The sequence below is a fragment of the Colletotrichum lupini genome, chromosome 4 (genome assembly GCF_023278565.1).
Source record: "Colletotrichum lupini chromosome 4, complete sequence".
Classification (NCBI taxonomy): Eukaryota; Fungi; Ascomycota; class Sordariomycetes; order Glomerellales; family Glomerellaceae; genus Colletotrichum; species Colletotrichum lupini.
This window is the reverse complement of record NC_064677.1, coordinates 4,080,548-4,096,700: the sequence shown is the minus strand read 5'-3', so window position 1 is coordinate 4,096,700 and position 16,153 is coordinate 4,080,548. Positions and strand designations below refer to the sequence as shown.

At 52.4% G+C, this 16,153-nt stretch overlaps 8 protein-coding genes across 8 annotated transcripts; 4 read left to right on the top strand and 4 right to left on the bottom strand.

Annotated features, from left to right (window-relative positions):
- Positions 1 to 493: 493 nt before the first annotated feature.
- On the bottom strand, positions 494 to 649 carry CLUP02_08331 (uncharacterized protein; the record flags this gene model as incomplete). The annotated part of the gene is made up of 1 exon (XM_049287321.1): positions 494 to 649. The coding sequence occupies one exon, from the start codon at positions 647 to 649 to the stop codon at positions 494 to 496; it is 156 nt and encodes a 51-aa protein (XP_049144464.1).
- A 233-nt stretch (positions 650 to 882) lies between these two features.
- CLUP02_08330 (5'-AMP-activated protein kinase) lies at positions 883 to 2,538 on the top strand (the record flags this gene model as incomplete). The annotated part of the gene is made up of 2 exons (XM_049287320.1): positions 883 to 1,622; positions 1,800 to 2,538. The coding sequence occupies 2 exons, from the start codon at positions 883 to 885 to the stop codon at positions 2,536 to 2,538; spliced, it is 1,479 nt and encodes a 492-aa protein (XP_049144463.1).
- A 107-nt stretch (positions 2,539 to 2,645) lies between these two features.
- CLUP02_08329 (glycoprotease) lies at positions 2,646 to 3,866 on the bottom strand (the record flags this gene model as incomplete). The annotated part of the gene is made up of 1 exon (XM_049287319.1): positions 2,646 to 3,866. One exon carries the CDS (start codon positions 3,864 to 3,866, stop codon positions 2,646 to 2,648), a length of 1,221 nt encoding a protein of 406 aa, XP_049144462.1.
- A 264-nt stretch (positions 3,867 to 4,130) lies between these two features.
- On the top strand, positions 4,131 to 5,832 carry CLUP02_08328 (uncharacterized protein; the record flags this gene model as incomplete). The annotated part of the gene is made up of 8 exons (XM_049287318.1): positions 4,131 to 4,267; positions 4,425 to 4,501; positions 4,571 to 4,657; positions 4,719 to 4,829; positions 4,894 to 4,975; positions 5,104 to 5,311; positions 5,378 to 5,628; positions 5,754 to 5,832. 8 exons carry the CDS (start codon positions 4,131 to 4,133, stop codon positions 5,830 to 5,832), a joined length of 1,032 nt encoding a protein of 343 aa, XP_049144461.1.
- Positions 5,833 to 5,861: 29 nt separating this feature from the next.
- On the bottom strand, positions 5,862 to 7,825 carry CLUP02_08327 (uncharacterized protein; the record flags this gene model as incomplete). The annotated part of the gene is made up of 2 exons (XM_049287317.1): positions 5,862 to 7,538; positions 7,679 to 7,825. 2 exons carry the CDS (start codon positions 7,823 to 7,825, stop codon positions 5,862 to 5,864), a joined length of 1,824 nt encoding a protein of 607 aa, XP_049144460.1.
- A 956-nt stretch (positions 7,826 to 8,781) lies between these two features.
- On the top strand, positions 8,782 to 9,618 carry CLUP02_08326 (calcineurin subunit B; the record flags this gene model as incomplete). The annotated part of the gene is made up of 5 exons (XM_049287316.1): positions 8,782 to 8,833; positions 8,905 to 8,957; positions 9,058 to 9,131; positions 9,194 to 9,528; positions 9,608 to 9,618. 5 exons carry the CDS (start codon positions 8,782 to 8,784, stop codon positions 9,616 to 9,618), a joined length of 525 nt encoding a protein of 174 aa, XP_049144459.1.
- A 1,554-nt stretch (positions 9,619 to 11,172) lies between these two features.
- Positions 11,173 to 11,878, top strand: CLUP02_08325 (uncharacterized protein; the record flags this gene model as incomplete). Its single annotated transcript, XM_049287315.1, has 2 exons — positions 11,173 to 11,187; positions 11,456 to 11,878. The coding sequence occupies 2 exons, from the start codon at positions 11,173 to 11,175 to the stop codon at positions 11,876 to 11,878; spliced, it is 438 nt and encodes a 145-aa protein (XP_049144458.1).
- Positions 11,879 to 13,868: 1,990 nt separating this feature from the next.
- On the bottom strand, positions 13,869 to 15,263 carry CLUP02_08324 (uncharacterized protein; the record flags this gene model as incomplete). Its single annotated transcript, XM_049287314.1, has 8 exons — positions 13,869 to 13,885; positions 13,943 to 13,976; positions 14,051 to 14,096; positions 14,153 to 14,230; positions 14,296 to 14,467; positions 14,523 to 14,611; positions 14,667 to 14,969; positions 15,106 to 15,263. 8 exons carry the CDS (start codon positions 15,261 to 15,263, stop codon positions 13,869 to 13,871), a joined length of 897 nt encoding a protein of 298 aa, XP_049144457.1.
- Positions 15,264 to 16,153: the final 890 nt, after the last annotated feature.

Below are 16,153 nucleotides of genomic sequence, written 5' to 3'. Positions count from 1 at the left end.
CTGTAGAGATGACGGTAAGGCCGGCCGGTAGGGTGACAGGTCAGGTCAGCCTGCGAGTTGTACTTCGTACAGTGATGGGCTAAGCGGAGGCCCGCCGGTACTTGGTTCCCCATGGTCCGCAATATGGGATATGGAGTACCAATCATGTAGAGCTTATCTGGCTTCGACTAGATTGGAACCCCCCAAATCCAAGTGGGAACGCACCACCACCACCACCCCTCCACACTCTCTCAACTTCGCCTGGCATTGAACTACCTAACTCAACCTCTCATCCAATCTTCGAAGCAGCGAACCTGCCGTGTTCATTCTGCACATCCTCGCCCCATCACCAGCGAATCTCCGCTTCATTCTTTTTCTTGCAGAGCTCAACAACCCCCGACCCCCGCCGTCGTCGCCATCGACCCGCCTTGACTCAATCTTTCGAGAATGCGATAATTAAGTCGCAACCCCGCGTCTTTGCTACATAGGTATCGTCGTGCAATCCACGCCTTACCTAACCTGGATCGCACAAACTCCAGTCGCAGCAGCTACGGATACCTTGGCCCGACGTGGAAACATTGGGTCCCGACGACCCCCCGATTGTGACTGCCCGCCGTATCGCTGCATTGCGCTCTTCTGGGCAGCGCTGCCCTCGCGCTTTCCACTGCATCGCTGCCGTAACCCATCCCGCAACCCGCATCGCCTGCCGTGTGTCCGCCCGACCTCGCCGCTTACCCTGAAAAAAAAGAGATCCAGGACTTACCTTAGGTTGGTCTGGCCAGGCTCCAGGACTGCGGACTGCGGACTGCCTGCCCACCTAACCCCCAGGACGCAGCGAGACCACGCTGTCGTGTCCCACCATACCTACCCTACGGGCGGATCTGAAAGAAGAAACGACACAAAATGGGAAACAACCCCTCGTCCTCGTCCAAGCCGGCCACGCCTGTCTCATCACAGGACTCTCCCAAGCACCACCACCACAAGAGAGAGTCCAAACACATCATCCCGCCCCGGTCTGCCGAGCGAGTTGCTGCCCCGCCTGAACCTTCCCTTACCCAGGCTCAAGGTTCCACGGCCACAAAGGGTCCCAGGCCTCTCCAAGCCATCCCGATTTCCAACTTCACCACCGGCTCACCCTCGTCAAACTCGAGTAACTCCGCCCCGCCGCCGAAGCCCCCAGAATCGAAGAACGTCGTCCGCGATGCGCCTAGCAAGCCCGTAGACGTCCCAGCTGCTGCCGCCGCGACAGAATCCTCCTCCCTCAGATCGCATTACTCTGCCCACATGGTTGAACCACCGCTGGTTGGGAACAGCAGCGTCAACGACATGTCTTACTTGACACGTCCTCCGCGTATGCCACTTCCCATCGAAGAGGAGATTCACACTCCGGGCTCGCCCATCATCGCCCCGACCGACGCCAACGACGCTGGCGTGGCCGAAGTGGAAACCCTCGAGGATGGCATGACTAGGAAGTCCTCGGCCTTGAGCACAAATACAGTCGAAGAGGAAGATGGCGAAGAGTTGATTGTCGATAAGACGCGGCCAACGGTTCCCACTCGCCTCGAATGGCGCAAGGGAGGAGGCAAGGTCTACGTCACAGGAACCATCTTCCAATGGAACCGCAAACATAGATTACATCCTGCGTAAGTTTCAATCTTGTGCGTGTGTGGGCTTGAGTCTCGGCTGTCGGCGTTACACCTGTGACTCTCCAGTGGTCTAAGATGCTAGCCCCTTGGCTGCCTTATTTACATCAAGCCCTACGTGCCATATCACAAGCCGATGCTCCCATGAATACTGAGCTGACAATGCGTGTTCAATAGCGATGGCCAGCCTGGCGTGTTTGCAGCCACGATTCACATTCTTCCGGGAACACACCATGTTAGGTTCTTGGTGGACGGAATCATGCAGACTTCACCCGACCTGCCAACAACCGTGGATTTTGGAAACAACCTGGTCAACTTCATCGAAGTGAGCGCAGATGACATCCCGGCAACAGCACCCGTTGAGCCTGGAAAGGACGGTGTGGCTACAGCAGCTACCATTGACAAGGGCGGCCCGAAGACCTCGGCATCGCAAACTGATGAGCAGCCCAAGGCGCCCAGGGGCAAAGAATTGCCCTCGCCCAGTCAATACTTCCACCAGATCCCCAAGTACTTGGTAGATTTCGACCAGCCCGAAGACTCGCCAGCTTACCAGTATGCGGTTACAGCTATTGAAAAGTTGCCGACACCTCCGAGCTTGCCAGGGTTCTTGGGTAAGCCCATCTTGAACGCCGCAGTTCTTATGAAGGACGACAACAGTGTGCTCAACATGCCCAACCATACTGTTCTCAACCATCTTGCTACCAGCAGTATTAAGAACAACATTCTGGCTGTGTCTGCAACCACGCGTTACAAGAACAAGGTATGTCATCTGCTACGGCACTCCACTTGGCCCGCGACTAACAAGTCGAATAGTATGTTACGACGATCATATACAAGCCCACCACAACAGACGAGTGATTGGAGGCTTGGGGATCATGCCGAGGAAACTGAGCATGGAGTAGCGTACCTGCGCTAAGTGGATAATCGTCACGGAGCTTAGAGTGATTGCCTTGTGAAAAGAGGCAAAAGAAGTGAACAAAAGAAATGAATAACAGCCAGCTTGTGCCGCATTGGCCAACGGCATTAGTCTCTCCATTTGACGAATACCTCGTCTGTTCTAAATCTTTGTGTGCATGAACTGTCCTCGAGGGACGTCCTGAAGCCGGTCTCGTAGGCCAATAGGCCAGCATGAGCAATCATGATGCCGTTGTCGATGCAGAAGCGCTCGTCTGTCGCATAGACACTGCCGCCTCTCTCCGCAGCCATGCCACCCATCATCTCTTGTAGCCTCTCGTTGCAGCCGACACCTCCCACAATCAATACCTGATTGCTGCCAACGTGTGCCATGGCCCGCTCCGTGATCTCGACCAACATGGCAAACACTGTCTCCTGCAGGGAAAAGCACAAATCAGCCGGTGTAAACGTCTCCTCCCCCTTGGCCTGCGCCGCCTTCATCTGGCCTGCGAGAATATCCGCATAGGCGAGGATGCCCGAGAAGGAGCAATCCATGCCCTTGACGGCGTACGGCAGCTCCAGTAACCGCGCCCCCTTCTTGGCCAGCTGCTCGATATTATATCCCGGCGCCGGGTCGTTGCTGATCTCGAGTGTGCGCGCAAAGCGATCGAGGCAGTTGCCGACGGCGATGTCGAGCGTCTCGCCAAAGATGCGGTACCGCTGCTCGGCGTAGGCGATGACCTGGCTGTTGCCGCCGCTGACGTACAGCACGACGGGGTTCTGCGCGCCGGTGATGGTGCGACCCATCTCGATGTGGCCGACGCAGTGGTTGACGCCGACGAGGGGCTTGTCCCACAGCAGGGCCAAGGTGCGGGCGGCGACGGCGACGCTGGTTAACGGCGCGCCCATGCCGGGGCCCTTTGTGAAGCAGACGCAGTCCACGTCGGCGACGGCGACGCCGGCCTCGCGGAGGGCGCGACGGGCGATCTGGACGAAGAAGGAGCGGTGGTGCTTGGCCGTGTCTTTGGGGAGGAAGCCGGTGCCGGGCGGGGAGACGAAGGTGTGGCGGATGTTGGAGAGGATGGTGGACTCTGTGCCGTTGTGGAGCATCACGCCGATGCCGAGCTTGTTGGCGGAGCCTTCGCAGCCGAGGGCGATGAGGCCGCGCTTCTTGGTCATGTTTGCTGTCGTGAGCTTGGAGGGGGATTCTGCGGTCATGGCTGCGGGTGGTGGTGGTTGCTGATGCTGTTGCTGTTGCTGTTGGTAGTGGTGTTGAGGTGTTGGTGGGGTGTCGATGTCGAGGTTTAGATCGCGGGGCCTCTTTGGTGGACGGGTTGCGGTGTCGCTCATGGGGCTGGACTTTGCCAGATTCGACCGTTGATTTCACCCTCCTCACCACGAATTAGTTAGTTTTTGAAAAATACCAGAAGATGATTTCGGTTTGTCAAGTCCGAATATATTCTCTTATTACGCCACAAGTATGGGAAATTCCTATAAGCAAAAGAAGCATGGCCACTGTCAGCTGTCTGTCGCAAAGAAGAGAAGAAAAAAAAGTCAGCCATGGGCCAATGGAAAAATAGAAGTTGACGTAGGAGGGGTAATCCCGTTGGTGGGATGTCCATATCGGTTTTCCAACGACAGAACTGTGGATGGGTAATTATGGGGCCCCGACTTTGGTCCCCTGCCCACGGGCCCCAAGAGCAGAAGCAGAAGCAAAAGCAGAAGCGCGGCTGCGTAGCATACCTGCTGCGGTAAGGTACTGCGTAAGGTAGAGCTGCCACAACGGTTCTTGACACACAACGCCGTACTGCACCGGACCCTTTTTCTGCCTTTTGCGCAAATGTCCACAGGTGAGCCGCCCTCCCCCCCCCCCTCCGTTACCTTTAGCCTACCAGCCTTCCTGCCTAGGTGTAACCTCCCGGCAAACGCCGCCCGCCTCACCTCAACCCGAAGACATCTGCTCGGTCTCCTTCCTTTCTTCCTCAGTCTCTGTGTCCTTTTCCCCCAAGAGATTGAACCTCACTGACGAAATACGCGATACCTCTATTCTGTAGCCCATGATCTAGGCATACTCAGAGCCAGTATTTTCCCATTGCCCCTGTTGGCGCACCGTTTTTATCGCTCACAAACCCCGGTCAAAGGTACCTTTCTGAGGCTTCCAAAATGCACACACATTTATCCCCACACCCACCACCGTGCAAGCCTCGACAAGAAAGTGGACTCCCCCTTCCCGTTCTCACTACACAATTCTTTCTCTTCTTTTGCTCCAGGATATTTCTCTCTCGCCCCTCTTTCTGCGGCCGGTTGCTACAGGTATACTCACTTTTTTTTTTCTCCCTCATTCCCCCTCTCCTGTCCTTTGCATCGCTCTTCTAAGCCCTCTTCATGGTTCCCCCATTCTTCCTGTCCTGTCTCGTGATCGGCCGAGGGATCTGCGGGCACATATCAGCCGAATCGGGGTGACGGGGGAGAGAGACAGCCTCTCCAACAAGACAAAGGTCGACCTGCTGACCTCCTCCACGACTACCTACCTCACCCACAACACCACCGTCTTTTCTCCTTGAGCAAGCTGTGAGGGCTGTTGCAGGTTTGTTCTCGCCTCTTTGAACAATAATACAGAAGCTGTTCAGATTCAACAACCTGCTAACCCGTGGTTTTTGTCAGCCAGATACCACCACCCAGGCATAATGCCGCGCCTGACCACCCGCTTGTCGCAAGCTCTCTCCGAGTCACCTTACAAACCACCACTACCTACCTCCTCCTTCCCCCTCCCGACACACCACGACACACCACGGGTTGAGGCACACGAGAGTTCATGAAGCTACCGGTCCTCTATTTTTTACCACCGCCCGCTACCACAGAGCAAGGCAATGCGCATCGAGTCGCCGAGCAGAGTCAGACGCCGCCAGCCGCCGGAAGCCGACCTCCATCGTCATCTCCGCCAAGATCCGGCCGACCGCGCCTATGGCCGACGAGAACAATTCCCTCCGCTTGCACAGGAAAAGCAACAGGCGATCGAGTCACCGATAGAGGGGGGCTTTGAAGTACATTATTCATCTTTCTTTATTGTCTTTGGGGAATCATCTAACCCCGGCCGAGGGCCTTCGTCTTGGTAGACCACGACCACCGGTCTCCAACTCCTCTTCTTTTACATTCATTTACTTTACATGAGACCCATCTCAACCCAAAACGCCACGCCTAACCGACCGCCCTGCCTGCCCGCCTGCCAGCCACCAGGCCCTTTGTACAAAACCGGAATACAACCAAAACACCAATGGGGGTTATACAACACACGTCATCCGAGGATGAGGAGTAGAGATCGCGCCTTGAAGGCCAGACCATCTCTCATGAGGGGGTAGCAGCAGGTTGAGCTGGCGGAGAAGCCTGAGGCGGCTGCCGCGGTTGCTGCGGCGTTGCTTGCGGCTGTGGTTGACCCTGCTGCTGCGGCGTCGGAGGCTGCGGCAGTGCAGGTCTGCCAGCCGCTGCTGCTACTTGCGGAGTTGCTTGGCCGTTGGCCATGCCCTCATGCGGAAGTTGCCGGCGCTGGTACACATACTGCGACAAGGGGATCGTCGCGCGGAACTTCAAGGCTCGCGTGTCATATGGGTCCACCTCGTAAACCTGCGGTTCGTCCTCGTCGTCTTGGTCATACTTCCACCGATCAGTATACTCTTCGCCTTCCACCCTCGGCGGTGTAGTCATTCCACTCATTCCCCGGCGGTCGATCCACAGCCGACCCAATCGGCCAATGCGTCGGCGGAAGGCTGCTTGGCTGCTGGAGGGCTTCTCTTTGCCGCCGCCGGCTGTGAACTGGAAGACCGACATGTCGCTTCTATCAGGTACAGGTTCGGGTTCTTCATCAACGTCCATGGCATCTGACTCGGAAGATGTGGATGCGGGAGGCGTCATCAGATACTGAGTCTTGGCAGGACGGAAGCTGGCCTCCATGCGTTGTTCCTTGACCGGGGACAGGGGGTCTCGCGTGAGTTCCACATGGTTCTGGTTCCACTTTCGGTGGTTGTGGACCTTGCTTTCAACATCTGCGCGCAACTCATTCTCCTTTTCAGCGAGCTTATCTGCCAGCTGCAACAAGTCTGCCTCCATGGATCGACCATCCGGCCGCACGGCAATGCGAAGGTGGTTGCCGGGTGGCTTCTGGAGAGCAGGCGCCTCCACGGGCTTCTTCTTGGGAGGCTGTGCCCGGTCAGCACACGTCTCTGGACTGCCGGACGATGGTGTTTGACATACCTTGTGGTTGATGAGGTCGTCGTCCTCGGTTTTGATGCCGAGCTTGACCTTCATCTCCTTGAGTTTGGCTCTCTGCTCGAATATGGCCCGATCAAAGGTAAGTAGTTCACGTTTGAGCATCTCGCGCTCATAAGACTGGATGATGAGCTGCCGACCATCTTCAAGTTCTCTGCGAAGTCGCTTGAGTTTCTCGGCGCTCTGAACGTCTCGTTGCCGTGTCTTTCGCGTTTGTCTGGCCTCACGGCGTCGGAAACACACATATGGGTCGGCCTCGTCACTTTCCTGATGTGTCTCGAACTTGACGCTTGGGTGAATAGGTTTGTTGCCGAGCGTCTGCCGGCGCGTCTTCCAGTGCTCGTAGACGTACTTGGAGTGCGCCATGAGCTTGTTGCCACCGAGCGAGGTAAGAGAGGGCACCATCAGATCATAGCCGACCACTGTGTTGTCTATGGAAGCGAATGGAGTCTGTTCAGAAGCTGTGTCTTCGAACACTTCCATAATGCGCTCAAAGTCATCTTCTGACAGTTGAGAGGCGACTGTCTTCTTGGTGGCATTGTACTGCTTCAAGAACTCATCATCCTCAGTTGTCATGTCATACGAAACGCCAATGCATTCCTCGACAGTCTGCGAGAAGCGAATGAAAGAGGTAGGTTGCTGAAAGTTACTGGGGTAGAGTTGATCATAGTTGATCTGACTCTCCTGAGGAGGCGGGACAGGAATTTCTTGGTCATTGCTGGTGCCTGCCTCTTTAAGAATTGACTGGAGATGGTATTCCTATTGATTTGCGGTCAGTATGTGGCTGTTGTTGCTCTGGCGAGCTATAAGTGAGAAGTGGATAAGCCGTGGGTGCCAAGGCATATCACATGGTGGGTCACGTGATATCTGGCTGCGATATGGGCAAAGACGTGACTCACAGTTTCTTCGGCGGCTTCGACACCGGTCGCGATTTGAGTCTCGGTAGTCAAAGATTCGTACTCAGCAGCATCAATATCGGTCTCTCTGAGCACAGGAAGAAGCGTCTTGACGCTCAACTTCTTGACTCTAACTTTCCTGGTTGACATGGTGGTGGGTGGGGGTCGAAGGCCGAAAGCCAGCGGAAAATCCGCGAAAAAAGTCGATCAAGTCATACAAGGGGTCATGCGACGTTGATTTTTGAAGTTTTGACGGATAAAAATCGTGGTTGTTGGCTTAGGATTGATGGTCGATCTGTTGCTGGCTATGAGGCGACGTTGATTTGGCGTTTGGCGTGAAGAAGAATTTTCCTGTTGCGCTTCTACGCAGTAAGGTAGGACCTTTCGGGTTGGATTTGGGCGTTCAAGGTACCGTGCAATAGTAGACGTGCTGTAGAGGTACTTCAGGACGCTCGGGCCAAAAGAGATGGATCGGAGTTGGAAAGCAAAGACTGGCCGACACGTCCCATGAAAGCGACTGGCACCTGCCCAAGGGACGCCTGGGAAAAGGGGAAGCTGCTAGTCACGTGCCATCCCCAATCTGTCAACATCAGAAAGCCGCAAGAGCGATGCTAGGTAGGTACCAGGCGTCTAAGTGACAAAAGGTAGTCCTGACTCTTGTTCCTCACCACCAAAGTCCGGTGTTTGAACCGATATAATACGCATTGAATCTCAACTCATTCATTTCGTTCCATCCTCCCGAAACTCAAATGTGGTGGTAATACATCTGACACTTCGCAAGCCCGTTCAGGTCGTACGTCAGACAATGAGATCTAGAGCTGGCCCGTGCGTAAGCACTCTGCGGTGGGCTCCGGTACAGCTGCCCGAATCCAATCCGGCGCCTGGTCGCCGCCTGGCCGCCGCCTGACTTTACTTCGACTACCTGCCGCACTGCACCTTGGCCTTGTTCCTGTCAACCTCCCTATTCAAGGCGAACCCCACGGCGAACTAGCGAAGTCGAGCTTGACACAAGCCCACCCAACTGCGACGACCCTGGAATACTTCCTGCCAACTACACCGTGCACCCATACAGCTTTTAGTCGAGTCCGATATCGAGTTTCTCCATCATGGGCAACACTACCAGTACGGTGTTGGACAACATCGTCCAGGGGTCCAACTGTGAGCCCCTCCCCCGCAGTCGACTTCTTTGTCGCACAGACTTCGCTGTGCTGGAGCTGACCGGTATGCAGTCGACAGAGAAGAAGTTGATCGTCTGAGGAAACGTTTCATGAAGCTGGATAAGGTGTGCATCCCCTATGGCCTACTCATTTCCTTTTCCATTGCGTTCAACGGCGATCCGTTTGCCACCAGAAGACAATGTTGCTAACCCTTCTTTCGTGCAGGACAATTCCGGCACAATCGAGCGCGATGAGTTCCTCAGCCTGCCCCAGATTTCCTCCAACCCGCTTGCCACGAGGTAGCCAAAATCCTTCCGATGCAATATGCTGCGAATCACGTTACTAAAGCGATCTTACACAGAATGATTGCGATCTTTGACGAGGATGGTGGCGGTGACGTTGACTTCCAGGAATTCGTATCAGGCCTCAGCGCCTTTTCCAGCAAGGGCAACAAGGAGCAGAAGCTGCGCTTCGCCTTCAAGGTGTACGATATCGATCGCGACGGGTACATCAGCAATGGCGAGCTCTTTATTGTGCTCAAGATGATGGTTGGAAGCAACCTTAAGGACCAGCAGCTGCAGCAGATCGTCGATAAGACCATCATGGAGGCCGACTTGGATAAGGATGGCAAGATCAGCTTTGAGGAGTTCACCAAGATGGTAGAGAACACGGACGTCAGCATGAGCATGACTTTGGGTGAGCATCCTATCCCATTTGCGTGCCTTTCTGGCTTCAACTCGTCACGGCCGAAGAAGAAGCTAACATCTGTTTCTAGACACGTTTTAGAGTTGAACACGGCGGCGGGCGAGCACATCAGGATCATGAGACATGAATTGCAACAATCATTATTCGAGGTAGAGATAAACTATCCCCCGGAGCGACATCACGGTCGTCAAATGTGCCTGGATTGCAATATCCGGGTCTAAAACAGCGTTTCTTTGTCTGTTGCGTCCAACTATGCTGGTCTATTGAAACGTGATGACAGCCAGTGGTCGTTATGTTTCGATGACCCTTGTGAACAGACACAACAGCCCGAGTTGTGGCCGAAAACGATAATGTGCTTGCATTTATGGAGCTTTCAAGCAAACCAGGCGGTTGTGATCGTATCGCAGTTAGCTAGGTGGATCGAAACACTACTGCTGCTTATGCGGCAACATACTCGGTGCTAGGATTTCTATCCCTCGAACCGTATATTCGTGGCACGTTCCTGAAACCTCTCACTTGTTCTGCGAATAACTAAACTGCGATAAGTTCAAGGCTATCATGACTAGATTTCTTCCTTCAGTTGGTACTTTAGTTGGAGCCAACTGGGTTGTTTTCGTACTCCAAAGCTAGCCGCAGGTAGGACTGACGGAAAGTTGAGAGAACCATTAGACGTAGTCCCCCACTATTGGACCACTGGGACTGCTTGTAGATTGGCCTCAGAGCATGAGATTATGTCTCGCGTTCCTCCCTATCCGTGAGGTTTCATCAGAGACGCTTAGATTGTTAGACATGATGAGCAACTGTTTCCCAAGCCTAGATACAGGGTGAACCTAAGGAGGCATACGTTACCAGTATACACTAATGGCATTCATGTAAAGAGACAATTGCAATGAATGACTACATACAAGCCCCTTTGATCAACTAGAAACAAATGATACAACAAACTGTTACCCATGGTCGCTACACCAGCCACCATTCTACGTGATATTCGAGATATGTCCCTTAGCCTCATTTCCTGTCCGGAGTAAATACAATTTTGGTATTGATTACAGCCTGGAGCAGTGTGTCCTGGATCTATGAATCATGGCCAGAAGTTCAATATTGATCCGAAGTCGCGATGCCCAAGGTAAAACGGAGCGTAAGTGATGATTAGCCAAGTACTTCAGTGAGATGATTCAAACTCGTGGATACTAGTCCTTGTCATCGTGGTCTCAAATCGAAACGTGCTATTGAAAGACTGTGACTTCAAAATAGCTCATACGGCGATCGAGATTTCGGTGGAATAGGCCCCCTAGATTCGCGACACTACATACGAGCCAGAGGGGAATATATGATGCGCATCGAACTGTAGCAGGTACCCGACGGGAAAACCGACCATGTCAAGAACGATCATGTCGACACTCGAGATCAGAACTTGACAGTGATCTCCTTCCTCTCTATCATGGATTCGGTGATGAATATGTGGTATCGGGTTGGCCAGGAGATTTCCACGTACACCCTCGGTCGTCGAATCCAAGAAAAAGGCGGAAATCTTATTCTTCGTGCATACGAAAGATAAGAGGCAGCAGTAATTAATCGCCACGAACCTGGATTGTACCCTAGGCATTGTACGTGATTATCACACCAGCTCGGGTCATGCTCATCAGACATGTAAGTGTCCCCAAAGCTTGACTGCTTGCATTCTCGAGGACTGCCACATCGAAATAATGATGACGACAACCCACATGAATGGCGCAATGGAGCGTTGCTGGGGGATGAATGGATGGATAGGGAGGAGCGCCTGATAGTCCATCACTGCCACCTGAAGACGCACTTTCCTTCTATCGATAACTTTTCTAGCTCCTTCCTACAGGCTCAATATGTCAACAGGCCTCCGTATCTCTTTGGGTTTGCACTTCTCTAACCGTTCCCTTGACAGCCCAAGTCTTCTTCATGCTTTACCTCAAATCATCACCTGTCATTCCAGTGCCATCAGCTCTTGATAGCTTGTGGCAGACGGCCCAAGTATCCGAGAAGTCCGCCATGCTCCAGCGTTCATGCTCATTGTCGGAATACCTACATGCTGATGTTATTCTCGGAAAATTGGACAGTGCAATCGGGCCAGATACTGGACTTTCCTCTGATGTGCCCGGCTTTCAGCAACACATCCATTGGCATTTCACTGCAAGGACGTCGTCTGCCCACCGCCATCCGTCGACAGATAGCACCCCAGGCCGATCGCCAATGCCAATCGCAATTGAGTCGCCTACTACGAAATCTGATAGATAGGACGAAAGCAAAGTATCACAGGTATCTCACTCGATCAGAAGTAGACAGCCAAATGTCGATATCACAAGGATGACATCGCCTTGAGTGAGGCTTATGCCGGACATTCCAGGTCTCTACCTCTATCTAAGAAGACGGTCAAGGGGTTCGACGAAAGAAAACACCCATAAACTTGTTGACTTACACCCATATCAGACCGGTCGCAACACATTGCTCAAGACGGAAAAAAGCTTGATACAACTGGGCGTAGCCGAAATAGAGTTTACCGAGGGAACGGTTAGCGGTAGCATCCGATCGGAAGGGCGTATGACAGTGAGCCAAAGCCATGTACAGGCTTGCTGAGAGTCGACATGGTGTCACTAAGTTCTACGTAGTTATCGTTGAACTTCCCTTCAGAACCATGGCTTGCTTGCTAATTTGTCCAGTCTAGGAACTCCGCGTGTGCGGAATTACAACCAGTCATGCGTAGGCTATCCAGGTAGTCACGTATCTCTCATATCGTTCCATTTCTTCTGGGCTAAACAATTGGCAGCTGCTCTTACATCGTGTACGACCTATTCCCCCTACGATATCTGGTGCAGCTGCTCTACGTCCATCTCTACGCCCGTGGAAAGGCACGCTACATGCAGCCAGAAAGGCAGACCTTCGAGACAGACCTCCCTGATGAGTCCAGAATGGCGCTCTCTAAGCTTACTAGACAAGCCCGCCGAAGACACGGATGTTGTGTGCTAGAAAGGGACGAGCTTTCAAGTGAGGCCGGACGGGATGGACCCGCCAAACCGGGGCCCTTACCGGCTTTGCCGGGTCAGTAATCGCTCCAGTGGGTACACGGAGATGCGTGGTGGCCAAATGAAATAATGCCGGATCTTTGAACGAGTGGCCGGAGCATGTATAGGTACAACAGGCAAAGCTCCACCGTGTTGATTGTCTACATGGATGATCAGATCATGTCTGTCCACTACCAGGGACCTCTTTTCCTTGTCTCAAGCAAGTCCAGCCCATCCTGTTGTGGAGCTACAGGGCGTCCGGGAAAGTGACAGGTCAGATTCCCAAATCAATTCAGCGAAAAGATATGCAAGTCTCAACCCTGCCCCCAGGCATTCCAGCCATGGCACCGGAAATTTAGGGCAGAAAAGGGGAGGGTCAGAAGTCGAGTGAGGGTATGCTTGCTAACAATCGGTGCTGCTCTAGACTCGTCTAGGTCAAGCAATATGGCAATGTAGCTCTTTGCACCTTTACTCCCGAGCCGGCGCCTATTCTATCATGCTCGAGCGGTCAGACACAGGGTATACCCGAGATCTGCGTCTCTTCCCGCTACTTGGATCCCGCCCGCCATCTAGAGTGCTGGGCTCGAGGGGCGAGACGCCTACTGTGACCAAGTAGGGATGGGCTTGCTCGCGCGCCCAAGGCTCAGAGCCAAAATAGACGCTCCATATACCATGCCTAGTTCCAGACGAAGGCGTTCGCTGATAACACACTATCACCGAATCACTTTCTATATACGGTCCAAACGAAGTGCTATTCCTTATCGACACCCAGCAGAAGCAAAGTATTCGCTTTACACTGGGCTCCGGTTGCCATATTCCATGGTAGATAGATAGCCTTGCTCCAGCACAAGAACAAGGATAGGAACTCAGCCGTGTTTCAATATCTCTACACCCTTGCCGGCAACACAAATACATACCACCACTGCTCACTGTGCCGCGATCTGCAACTTGGTGCCCTGCCCCTCGGAGATCAGAGACAGCGCCATACCAACTCCCTGTCCCACTCCGCCTCGAAGCAAGCCTCGTCTAGCTGCAATCTCATTGCTTGTTCCAGTCTGGTCGTTCCGTGCCTGGGAACAACGCTAGCTAAGGGCTGAAATATTGCTAAGCTTACAGCTATAGCTATGTTCAGGTGTCTTCTTATGCTCATGCCCCAATATGTCACTACAAATAAGTCAGTATGTGCGACCAATAAGCAACAGCGCTAATGCGCACTAACACGGAAGGTCCCAAGCAGCCGGACCCCATGATCCCTTACTCTTCAGAGACATCAAATAAGACGGAACCAAAACCTCGTCTCTAAGCAGTCGACCAGCCTCATGCAAGGTCCTGGTCACTTGTCATACCGCGGTACTAACCTACTCATATCTGACCTATCCATTGTTGGGATTCATACATTTCTGGCTTCTAAGGTTGGTCCAACCAGACTGAAAATTGATTACCTTGCTTTTCCAGCATGTATTACTATGACTTCGTGTTACAGATTTTTGGCGACCAAGACTGGCGGGGATCGCGGGGCAACCCGGTCTGTGGGACGACGTGCAAAAGTCCATTGAATTCGCAAGCCTCGATCCGTTTGTCACTCTGTTGCGAGCTGGAGGGGCTTGGTCCCATCTCGCAGCTGCGAGCAAGTGTGAGCAGGCGGGAAGTGGGAGGCCACACTTTCAGCCAGCAACCTGCATTAGCTTTGTCGAGTTGCAAACGCCCATGCCGCCCATAGTCTCACATCGCGTATGTAGGGAATGGCTGAGCTGACATGAGAAAGTAAAAAGTTGCGATGCCCTGCAGAAAAGCTGTCCTGCAGATGTCGCTTCCCGCGCCCATCCGCAGGCCACAAACGGAATCCCGGGAACATGCGGCTGACTTACTGGCCCACCGATTCTGACGAAGGTTCTTGTCTGACAATGTCATATGAACAAGCCCAAGCGTGGCAACCTAATAACGACAAGCCACAGGCCTCGGATGCCGCTGTCTCCCTCACAATCACTGTCAGGTCGAGATTGCTGCCTGACCGTAGGGCACCGCAGACAGGCCTCCGAAGGCTGGCCAGAGAGAGAGGAGCCGTCAGATTTCCGTGTAAAGCTAAGATCGGCCTACCTTTCCAGGGTCCAACAAAGCTTCCCAAGTTGCGGAGGAGAGTCACGTCCTGGTCTTTGGGCTGATAGGCCCGACCAGAGGTTCGATGCGGTCTGGACTTTGCAGTAGACTGCTCTCCATCTTGCGTCACTAGCCTCCTTCTCCAAGGCGGGAGATCGGCGCAGATTAACACGGTCGTCATTTTCAAGCCGACCAGTCAATCTTGTTGGTAAGGCGCATACACCGCCTATCACAGCCAGCCCTAGAGAGGCCGATTGGGCAGGAATCACTTCTGCGATCAGGTGCCACCCTTCCCCCTCTCTCCTACGTCTCCCTTCCCTTCATCATCCCCCCCCCCCCCCCCCCCCCCCCCCCCCCCCCCCCCCCCCCCCCCCCCCCCCCCCCCCCCCCCCCCCCCCCCCCCCCCCCCCCCCCCCCCTCTCCGACGTCTGCCCCGGACTGCCTTCCTCCAATCCATTTGCCCGGGCCTCCGAGCCCGCATTTCTCGCGTGGCGGCGGCGGTGGGTCAGGTTGACCGCCGCCTACCCCTCTCTCCCGAAACTGCGTTATGGTATGTACCCGCCACTTGATCACCCGCATAACACTGTTTAACTCCATCGTTTTGTATTACTAGAGGATTGCCGTAGTATATATAGACGCTACCCTGCCCTCGAATTCCGCACTATTTAACCTTAACCCTTTTCTTACTTATCCTTTCCTCTATTCTACCCTCTCCCTCGTTAAGGGATTATTAAAATCGTAGTTTTAATAGCTTATTAATAAGCTAATATTACTATTTAAAAATAAGTAACTTACTTTTATATATAAGTACTAGGAGTCTTATTATTATAAAAATAATAATAGATATACTAGAGTACTTAAGAGAGCTTTTTAATAGATTTTTAATACTATTTAAAGTAATTATCCTCGAGCTATAAGAAAAAGCCGAGGTACTATATTAATACGGCCCTATCCGTCTTATTAGTATTAATAATACTTTTTTTAATATAAAATATATTAGTAATACTCTACGGCCGTATTATTATACTTTATAAATCGTATTTAATAATAGTAAGGATTTTAGCTTTTTTTTTTAGGTTTTTTTATTAAGGTCGTTATTATAAAATTAGTTTAGTTATTAGTATTTTAATAAGTATTTTAACTTAACTTAGAGGCTTTTATAGCTCTTAATAAGAGGCTTTTAAGGGACTTATAATTAAACTTTTTGCTTATTACGGGCGAAGTTATTACGGTTAAAACTATAATAATTAAAACTATAGCGCTACTTACGGACCTTAATAGTAAGTAGTTAGTAATATAGTTATCTTTCTCTTATAATAAGCTTAAAAAAGTATCTTAATTTAAGTACTAAGTAGGTACTATATTATTTTATTAAAACTATATTCTTATACTTATAACTTAGAAAGAATTAACTTTCTTCGATAATAAGGTACTCAGATTACCCGCATGAGGCTTACAAGGCCATGTTTAAGGGACCTTGCTCGCAT